The sequence below is a fragment of the Bradysia coprophila genome (genome assembly GCF_014529535.1).
Source record: "Bradysia coprophila strain Holo2 chromosome X unlocalized genomic scaffold, BU_Bcop_v1 contig_39, whole genome shotgun sequence".
Taxonomy (NCBI): domain Eukaryota; kingdom Metazoa; phylum Arthropoda; class Insecta; order Diptera; family Sciaridae; genus Bradysia; species Bradysia coprophila.
The window spans coordinates 2,238,110-2,249,594 of NW_023503329.1; the positions used below are offsets into that span (position 1 = coordinate 2,238,110).

The following is an 11,485-nucleotide window of genomic DNA, read 5'->3' on the forward strand; positions in this document are numbered from 1 at the left end:
AGAAAAAGATTAACCATCTTTGGAAGAAAGAAAAATAACTTCCAGTAACTTTGTTCAAGAAAAACTTCTGTTCTACAATATACCGTTGTCAGCAAAACCAGCGCCTTTCTGGTCTGCCACACACTGTAACAGCAGCACACATCCCAACAATAATAACATTCACAACACGTTTTTATTGCAGTTACCAGAAAAACACTTGCGATAGCAACCATATAATACATTCCCGTTCTCGTACATACGAACTTATTCCCTCGCCTGATTCACTTAAGTTTAATGTTCAAACGATAAGGCAATACAACAAAAGGGTTTTAAGATTTTGATTTATTTTGAGCTGTGCGATGATATGTTTTAGGTCAATTCCTTTCGACGCCTTTGATGACACCCGTAACCAGGGATTAGTTGAGAGGAAATAAACAATAAACGAAGCAGAAATGTTTTGAAGAAATTGTTGAGAGATTTTAGAAATAGAGGTTGTAGCCAAAGCATCTAATTTTTCTCCTCGCTTCTCGCTAGATTTAGATTTAAAACTCAGTTTAACTTTAAAATTCGTTGTGTCAGATCGTGTGACGTGATACCCTATCAAATTGTTCGTTTAATAGACTGATCTGGCAGATCTGATGTAAAATGAAAAATTTATTCGAGTCACAGAAACGAAAAAAGAAAAAATCTAAACAATTCATTCAGTCGCGTAACTTCTTGAACCTCCAATGTGCTGCGAAAATTCATTTTTCGCAAGGGGCCCGTTAAAGAAAAATTCACTTTCGCCGCACTTAAGAGGTAAAATAACTTACATAATTGTGCGGAAATCCTTGTTTTGACTCGTGTGGTTGTATACTTCGCCGTCGGATCAGCATACAAACTCCACACTCTTCAAAACAACGAATTTCCGCACAATCTACCATACTTCTTTTTAAATGTATTTTCAGCATTCAGTCCCTACTGAAACGGACCTGCAGCCTATGTCGCGATTGGTTGCATTTAATTGACTAAACTTCAATCGAATTTGCTTAAAGTACTTCACTTACATATACAAATTAAAGTGTCAGTGATAGCGCAATGAAGCTATATGGTGCTTAATGTAGCCATCTAGCTCGATGTCTTGAGAATTTTCAAATTGCAGACAATTATTACGTCCATCGCGTTGAACAAAAGAACGCCGGGTTTTTCATCTTCAATTTTTGTTTCTTGTTGTAGTCGGACAAGGGAAATGGTTAATTTTCCGTTCGCATTTATAAAATGATAAATTAATCGGAAATGCAATATTTTATTGAAACTTTTTATGAGAAATTGAAACTAACTCTGAATATAGTCCATTCAATTTTAGAAAACGTAGGAGGATTGTTGTACGTATATGTACATATATAGCTCGTAAATAGAAGACTACAACAAGCAAAACAATATATTGAATCAGTGAGGGAATATAGTGTAGCAAATTGCTGCTGTTTGTCCCGTACGACCCCGTATAGCTAGTGATACGTCTATCTAGTGCGACAAATATACCTAGAGCGAAAAGTTTACCTATATGCAATCACATCAAAACTATTGCAGTACTTTGTACGGGGCTAATAAGCATTTATAAAAAATGGAAATAAGAAAGGTGTTTGTTGTATGATGCGCTCGGTTAACTTTCAAATTCACGATTTTTCTTCTGTTTGCTGCTGAGAAAAACGGAGGTTGACTTTAATGTGGTTAACTGAGAGTTCAGGAAAAATATTGATGACGAGCACGTTGTTATTTAGTAATTTTAAGTGAGATTAATAGCAACCGAGGCCTAATTTCATTTTTTTAGAATTCACTAACACTTATAGAGAAACAAAATACAAAAGAAGATCGCCCTACGTCAATATCGTACACATAGCGGTCTACAATTTATTGAGGTTATTGAAGTATCTGATTTTGTATGTTTAATTTACCTTAGTAATTTCTGACAATTGTATCTTGATTTTGATTGCTAAGGTAGAATTACGGTTAAACATAAACAAGTAAATAAGTTGCAGGTTAAAAAGTGTCACTGCTGTCGTACTGACTCGCGGGAGATGTCAGTGGAATTTCTTTAGTGAACTCCTTAAAAGTGCTACGCACAGTCCTAATTCCTTGTTTAGGATTACGATTTTTCTTGTAAACCGCATTATTTCATGAAAATTTAAAAAAAAAACATGAATTTGCTTCAGCTTGTCCTCTCATACAAACAAAAACATGCGCGTGCAAGTGACCATTTCACCCACACATTGACACTTAACACTTTTGTTTGTATGAGGAGGCCAGTTGAAAAATAGCTGAGATAAATTTATGGCTACATTTCACAGGCGTGCCCTGTAAGTGCATGGAATAGACAGATGAAAGGTATAAAAAGTTTTTTCATCCCAAGTTGGGTATACAACTTGTCATCCCAACGGTGCCGAAAGTACTCTGTCTCCCGTTTCTTAGAAGCATAAAAATTATTTTTTTTCCTCAATGGACGTGTTCATTCAAAGGTATGCACTCAACGAAAGAAATTACACATCTTCATTATGTTCAATCAACTATACAAAAATATTTCGATTTGCTGAGTTAATTGAGTGCATAAAATGCGACAGTAGCATTGTAACTTGAACGTCAATCCAACTCAACCTGACGATCCACATATATATATTGGATTATATAGACCGCCTGCAATATAAAGTTTCAGCGAAAAACTATAAATATTGAATAATGCTGAATATGAATTCAACTTATGCAATTCAACTGAATTTTTCGAAATTCTCATTTGCGTTAAAACATTCTGCTTTAGTGCCCATTGACTTGGGACGGGCCATGTTTACATCTTGGTCAATCAGAAGAAGACTTGAGCAGGATTTTTCATTCACATTGAATACAAGATTTTACATTACAGTATCTACCCTACCAGCTCCGGCTAATCCCATGTACATAAAGAAGGCAATTTTTACACTTGATATTTATTGTACGAGTAAACTTTACGACATCTACGCAATATGAGGATGGTGAAAGAAAATATTTTCGTATTATTAGGCACTACTACATACAGCCAGTGCAATGAATGGGTCACTAGGGGATAATCACTGTAATTAAGAGTTGAGAAAAACAATTAATATATTTCCCCGGAGACACACTGGGAAACCAATAAAATAAAATTCGTTTAGTTCAACTTACATTGGTTCCCGATCAAGTGGAATGTATCACGATGTATTCGCCATCCAGAAAAGGTCTAATAAACTTAAAGACTTTGACCAAACTTTGTTCATTATAATTCCGATATCTTTGGACTTATCGTAACAATCAAAGTTTATGTCTTTCTTAAAAAGCGATAAAAAGCGATTGTCTATCGCAGAAACACGATCCTCCTCCCATCAAAAAAATTGTATTGAAAATGTATCTAAAACAAAGAATATGAGAAATTTATTCACCATCATATTTTATGCATACAGCACACGAAGCCGCTTTATATTTGAGATTTACGGAAAACGCGTCCTCTTTTGTTACATTATAAAATATTGAGATTTTGATGTAGCCCATCGGAAACGAACTGATTGCATTGAAGTGGATATTTAAAATTCAAAACAGAAAGTAAGCATTGAGACAATAAGGATGTACATGAGTTTGCAAGCGGAAACAAATTTTTCTTTTTTGTTTTCTTCGTTCAAAGACAGTAATTGCTTTAAGGCGAGCGTCGTACAAAACAGATCGCAAACAAAGTACATGACTTTTTCGAAAAAGTTCGTGGAATCTTATAAAAGTTTTAAAAAAATCTCTTAATCTCTTTGGGGTTATTAACATGACATATATATGTACAGAGAATTCTCACATTCTTACGCAGAAAAAGAAAAATAATAGTCCCAAAGCAGCTGTCTAGCATCCACCCACATACACCTTGTTTACAAAATTATGAGGCCAAAAATCGGAGAGTGTCCGATTGCCAATTTCATTACACTATTCACTGTTGCACTTCTAACGAAACGGTTGCTAGAGAGCTGACTTGGTTTGTCAACCGTTCTCTATGTACCGTTATATAAGTTTTATATCTTTATCTAAAGGCTTGGTCTTCGGCCGGGGTGAATTGTCTAGCATTCTTTCTCTATTGCTCTGGACATTTATTTAAAACCAATTTCGTAACTCTTCCAACGATGTCATCGACTAGAAAGATACTAACATTTAAAAAATCCAATTTATTGCTCATACGAGTGTCCGAAGTGCTCTAAACTTCCAGATTTTGATAGTTACCTGTAATCAAAAAGCTAAAAGTCAAATGAATTTCCATTTATCAACTATCTATCAGTCTTATTTCAGTTCGCCTTACATGAAGCCACTTAATCTAAGGTGAACTGTAGTGAGACTCATAGATAGTACCAGCTCAGTAGTATTAAGCCTCAGACAACTTATACCAATAAAATGCAAACTCTACAGTTAGAGGCAGTGAAATTTTAGCATGAATTTGCTTCAGCTGTTTTTCAGCCCATATCCAAATAAAAAATCAAAAGTATTTATTCGTCTTTATACGTAAAAATAGTTTTGACTGTATGCGTGGATCAGCTGAAAAACAGCTGAAGCTGATTCATGCTAAAATTTCCCAAAGAATATTAGAGAAATCAACTGTATATATTGCTCGAATAAAAACCCTTAAAAATTACTCGAACGACGGTAATCGATCCGTTCAAGGGTTTTGTCATGGGTGTGTGTCTGATAAAATTGAAGATTCGCATCACAACTTCAGTTATTATCGTGCACACTTTTGGTGTGTTATTTATTCCAAAGAAAATGCAAATTTACATACACAAGGACGTAGCCTGGATTAGACTTGAGAGAGTTGAACATAATTTATGTGGATGATATATAGAATTCAGGGACTCTTTTAGCAAAAAAGTATATTTCAACGTTCGCTGATTTTATTTGGCGATTCCTCAGGGTATGAATGTGAAACAACGCCATGAATAATTTTTAATGGATGATACCAGATTTATTCGCCTGTTATCCAAGGTATAGTCTAGTTCTGCTCACGAGAATTTTTGTCTTGATTTTTGTTTTAGCATTTCGTTTCTAGTGTATAACACCTACAACGGAAACTGTACAGCTGGAGAAGCTTTCCGACTAAAATTGTATAATGTTGTCCTTCAAAACTCCATTTTCCTTTCCTTCTTCACGTGTTGCACCTATAACGAAACTTTTTCTACTTTTAAATATTTAAAAAAATAATTTGAATATGCTCCCTGGCCACATCTATTTGAATTGAATTACATCTTAATTGAAATACGAAAATTATTTTAAGGAAATCGTAGATAAACAACAACCTTCGTAGTTATTCAACAAGTATACTAAAACTCGAATTATCGTCGAGAAATTTTGTGCTATTCACAAAATCGTATTCATAGTTAGTTTATGGTAGGTATAAATTTTCCCAAACATTCTAAAGAAATTTATGGTAATTTAATTTAACCTAATTTTAAGCGATTCAGTGGAGGATTTTGTGTTTTACGAATCATGTGCTCGTGAAATTTTTATTCATTTATCTGATGCATGAACCGATTTAAGCTTTTGCAGAAGTTCGTGTCCATGAAATGTTTCCCCTTGGAGAAAATTTTCCCCATTTTTCATTGCTCATTTCTCCAGTTCCTTTCGAAAATTGGTTCTATTTCTCACATCAAGATGACAGGCAGCATCTGTTACAACACATTTTAGTTCTAAAGTGGTTTTGAAACCAGGGTAACTTTTCATTTCTGAAGCACAATATGCGAAAGTCTTCAGGGCTATTTCCTTCATTTTTTTATACTCGATATAACTCGCGTATATCGAGAATATCGGGTATATTGAGTGTATAACATTCACATAATTATGAACTGATTTTTTTCATAATTTGTATATTTCCATCTTCAGCTTAATTCGAGCTCAAATCGATCACATAAGAAATTTCAGTGTAACTAGAATTTCCCATTAGAAATAAGAATTGAAAGCAAATTTTATGGCTTTTCAATCAGTTTTTCAATGTAAAACCACTATCCCAAGCTAATCAAATCTCGCAACGAAGACGAGGAAAGCAAATTTACATTCCCTTGATTAAAGAAGAGCACGCACGCTTGTATAAGGGATGGTAATAAACGGATTATTTAAAAAAACTAATAAACTTGCTGTCAAAAAGGATTATCCAATGGGTTGATAAGGCAGTGTAAATATTATTGCTGTCGTTATTGGTTTTTTTTGTGTTGCATCTAAAATACGATAATAGTATATTACTTCCGAGGTTCCAAGTTGTGTATTTGATAAGTGGGGTGTTACAGCCCGACCCGAAGGGGAGGGCTGTATTCCCTACTTGTCAAATACACAACTTGGAACCTCGTAAGTACAATGCTTTACGTGATTAGGCAATGTAAATGAAAATGAAACATGCCGTAACACGTAAAATACTTTTTTATCTTAGCTAAAGAGGAATTAATGCTGTAAAATCTTGTTCTTTTCTTGCGACCAGAAAACGACGCATTACCGTGTAAACAATAACCAGTTTATCACATTTTCACCTTCGTCGTCTCGAAATACAACCTTCCCACACTCCTCAACAGCAAATGTCCCAGCGAGACAGTACTATTTCAGATTCTGAAATTCAGAAGAGCAACAAACGCGAATTACATTAACGACCAGTGTAAAAAAACAAATACTTTGAAGCGATAAGACTTATGGTATCTCACCTATCAGAACGTTTATTTAATCTTGCATTTAGAATTTTTTGCGGTGAAATTTTTGCAGTATTTTTTAGTTTGACCCATGTACATTTACACTACCCTAATAAACTAACTTCTTTTTGGTAAATATTTTACAATTGTTGTTCCATTAAAACGTTTATGATATTCAACGATATATTGTAAATATTTCGATTCAATGAACTATTTTGTGTCATACCAAATTTTTGTGGGCCCGAGCAATAACTGAGGGCAAATATGTGGCACATTTATTGAGACTACGCTAAGTACCATCTGTGATGATCTTGATCAAAAATTAAGTCATTCACTGCTTCGAGAATTAACACTTATGTATGCCAGACGTTGATACATGTATGTATGAGTGTACACTTGAATGGCATACGAAGAAAGCATGACTCCTCCCTCTACGAAAGGAATGCAAAGCCTATGCCATCAGCCTCCAATATTTTTTTATGTTAGGGCCGTTTGTGCGGTAACTGAAATTTCGCGCAACCTTGGCTTCGCCTCGGGTTAAGAGCTTTCTCATCTTCTTTTTGATGATTGCGATGATACAGCTTCGGGAGGGTATGTACTGTAGGTACAGTAACTGTAACGCTCGCATTAATATAGAAATATTATGTAATAAGACTGGCAGAAAAATAGGTTCTCCCGTTATGACATTAATGTGATTGTGTTATCGTTAAAATGTTGAATAAAAGACGAAAATTAGACACAGCTTACGCAGTCAGCAATCACTCAACATAATGAGGAATTGAAGTACTCACAATATTCTCTTAAAATTGAAAGAAAGAAATTTAGAAAAAGTTACGAACGATGTTCATTGTCTGCTGGAAGTACATTGTCCTGTTTGGTCTAGTTGTAGTGAACGGTGAATCTTTGAATGATAGTGAAAATGAAGCGACCGATCGCATTTCCATCGCAAGTATTGTCACCATTCACAGAATAGTTGCAAATATGAAATGAAACGTTTTTTCATCATAGAGTGTACCGAGTACCAGAAAATATGTCCACTTGAAACGTCACCATTCAATATAGACGCTGAAGTAGCTGCAGCTAAAGAATTCCCTCACATGGTATAACGTCACAATGTACTATGGCAACATCAGTAACGAAATTTTTCATTTGTACAGGCATTGATTGGTTACCAAGGTGAAAATAAAACGAAGTGGCTTTGTTCAGGCAGCTTAATTAGTGAGAACTTTGTTCTAACGGCAGGTCATTGTGCTTCTTCCCGACAGTATGTTAACAAACTACTTCGCACAGTTGAAAATTGGACTGAAGTTTTTTTTTTTCAAATTTAGTCATGTCCCCACCCACGTTCGCTTAGGAGATTTAGATTTCGATACTGAAGCCGACGATGTTGACGTTCGTCAATTTAATGTAACTGAGACTTTTCTTTATCCGGACTTCGCAAGCAGTAGTAATTACGACGACATTGCATTACTGAAAATCGATCGAACAGTTGATTTCAGTCAATACATCCAACCAGCTTGTTTACCACACCTCAGCACTGAGATTTCAAATAAAGTTGTTGCAGCTGGTTGGGGTCGCACATTATCCGCGTCCACGATGCCGATGCACAAACCTCCATCTATTTTACAGAAAGTTCCATTGAACCTTGTGCCTTTCGATGTATGTAAGGAAAGTTACCCACCTTCTCTCAGATTTCGAGAAGGACTTATAAACCAAACTCAGCTATGTGCTGGGTCTAATCCAGGTGAACGAGATACTTGCGCGGTAATATTTTCTTTTCGGTACAAAAGATAAATTTTAAACGAAAAACAAAAAATCTAATCGAAGGGATTTGGCGGTGGACCACTAATGAACACTGGACGTAAATTTTCCTGTTTATATGAAATAGTTGGCATAACATCGCTCGGCAGAGGATGTGGTGAGGGTGATCCAGGTGTTTACACTCGTCTGACATCGTATATCGATTGGATTGAAGGAATTGTGTGGCCAGAAGAAAAAAAGCTGGTTTGAGAATTACGACGATGTCGGATGGCATTACTCAACGCACTTCAAGCAAAAGTGGCACTCTATATAGGGTACTGAAACTTGACAGTGCTTCATACAAAATTTTACACTGTAAAAAGAGTGGGGATAAAATTTCATACAAAATAGTACTCTATTTGGCAGCTGTTATTGATAGTACTTTTGCTTGAAGTGCGTTGCATTACTTTAAAATAATTTAAGGAAATTGAAATATAACAAAGTATTCGGAGTTCGGTGTCAAAATAAAAGAATTAAGAATCGTGGCAATACTCTCTCTTCTCTAGCAAACAAACTCTCAGCTCTCTGTGTCAAATTCGCACGTTCTTTCCTTGTATTCTACAAACACCATTTTACATTTTGACTGACTAAGCTGTAATTTACTAATTTACATATAAATTCCAACAACTACTTGACATTACCCAAAATTACAAAATTGTTCTTTAGCCTGGATATATTGATCAATCCTCCACCACCTTAATAAAAGTAGTTTGTTTGCTAGAGAGAGTATTGATCGTAGCGTTGTATGGATATTCGATTTTTTTAACGTTACGCTTCTACTGTCAAGCTAACTGCTGAGTTAGATAGAAACGCAAATGTGAAAGATGCACAACTATAACTTCGAAATTCATAGATCATCTTCAAGGCCGTTTGAAATGACATCCACGTCAAGAAATGTCATCCACGTTAAAAAAATCTCATACAAATGAAACATTTAACTTTTAACGAGACTTTTCAACTTTTATTCCGAGTTTTGTAATGGATTTCACATACTTTTGAAACCTAAACCAATTTTCTTATTTTCCCAAGGTGTGTAATTCGCCATTTTCGAAGAAGTGCTTGAAACATGAGAGTACGGTTTTCGACGCATGTAGCATGTAATAGTATTTTACATGACTAGGGATAAAAAGATGAAAAGTAGAGTTTTCGTGTGAAGCCGAGGTCAATAAACACACGAAAACGAGACTTTCCATCTTTTTATCCCTAGTCATGTAATGGATTTTACATGCTGAGGGCGTCGAAAGAAGTGCTTTAAACATGAAAAGTACGGTTTTCGACGCATGTAGCATGTAAATAACTATACTATTAGCTCTATAAATTCTTTTGTTTGTATTGATTGATTGTTAATTAAATGTTGATTGAATTTTTGCTGTACTTGCTACGCTAGTTGGGAAACTTTTCACAGTAGCTGTGTATTTGAATGCCATATTTCTATTAGAAGATAACAAAACAAGGCATCAGAACAGTCGGAGCGTTTGCTGCGACTCAGCCCCGTACGACCCGTAATCCTATTTCGTCCGTAACCATAATACGTCCGTAGCCGTAATACGCCCGGAACCCTAATACGTCTACAACCCTCTAATGCGTCTGTTACCAAAATGCATGGTCAAATTTACTAAAAGTATTCATTTTTAAAATTGCGCATTGCGCAATTACGAAAGCCCGTACGAAGTACCTCTAAAAAAAACAATTTACGACATTATTTTAGAAACCCAAAATTTTTTGCCAACTTTCCATTGGGTATTCAATTACCTCTCAAATAAAACAAAAATTAGCAAAATCGGATGATATTTACTCGATTTATGTGCAAAAAACACTTAGTGCCGAGTAGCGGCCTTGGTCCAAGGGCCCAAATTTGAAACTTTTTTCGCCATCATTCTATTCGGCATTCAATTACCTTCCATAAAAAAACTAAATCTAGCAAAATCGGATGAGATTTACTCGATTTATGTGCAAAAAACACTTAGGGCCGAGTAGCGGCCTTAGTCCAAGGGCTCAAATTTGAAACTTTTTTTGTCATCATTCTATTCGGCATTCAATTATCTCTCAAATAAAACAAAATCTAGCAAAATCGGATGAGATTTACTCGATTTATGTGCAAAAAACACTTGGGGCCGATTAGCGGCCTTAGTCCAAGGGCCCAAATTTGAAACTTTTTTTGCCATCATTCTGTTCGGCATTCAATTATCTCTCAAATAAAACAAAATCTAGCAAAATCGGATGAGATTTACTCGATTTATGTGCAAAAAACACTTAGGGCCGAGTAGCGGCCTTAGTCCAAGGGCCCAAATTTGAAACTTTTTTCGACACGTTCTTTTCGGTATTCAATTACTTTCCATAAAAAACTAAATTTGGCAAAATCGGATGAGATTTACTCGATTTATGTGGAAAAAACACTTAGGGCCGAGTAACGACCTTTGAGCCCTCCCGACAAGCTCGCGTTGCATCCTACACAAAAACAATGTTCAGCAACTTTGTTCTACTTGTCAATACCTTTATTTATTTATTTATTTATTTCATCAATGGCATAGGCCCCCTGACTACTTTCGGTATAATAAAATAAAATTCATTTCATTTGATATATCACAAGCAGCTATTTCGTGCGTATTTTGGTAGATATCGTCGAAAGACTGAAAAACACCTATAGGGCCCTAGCTCTGGAAGGGCCGACCCCACCATGCCCATTTTCGAACTTGACCTTACTTTTGTCGATACCAATCGGGGAAAAAAAGAATTTTGAAAAAAGGTTGTGATTTGCTCAAGCTAGAGGGGTCACAGACGGACGGACGGACATTTTTTTTATTGCGGATTCGTCATCTATGAACATAACCAAATGCTTTGCCCTTACTGTCTGCTTCCAATTCGACGTGTTACAAACGGCATATTAATCTTATAAGCCCCCAGTACTTCGTACGGGGCTAAAAATGTGATTGCAAATTTTCAGAAACTCGTTTAGCCGAAAAATTTACTGTTGTCTAGAGAAAAACCAAGTGGAAACGACCGTAGAAGGCTAGCCTACTCTAGACTTT

The 11,485-nt window shown here is 35.7% G+C and overlaps 1 protein-coding gene across 1 annotated transcript; it reads left to right on the forward strand.

Moving 5' to 3' along the window:
* The first annotated feature begins 7,393 nt into the window (after positions 1-7,393).
* On the forward strand, positions 7,394-8,766 carry LOC119069768 (serine protease snake-like). Its single transcript, XM_037173904.1, has 5 exons — positions 7,394-7,605; positions 7,665-7,756; positions 7,814-7,920; positions 7,985-8,420; positions 8,484-8,766. The coding sequence occupies exons 1-5, from the start codon at positions 7,497-7,499 to the stop codon at positions 8,664-8,666; spliced, it is 927 nt and encodes a 308-aa protein (XP_037029799.1). The 5' UTR covers positions 7,394-7,496; the 3' UTR covers positions 8,667-8,766.
* The last annotated feature ends 2,719 nt before the right edge of the window (positions 8,767-11,485 follow it).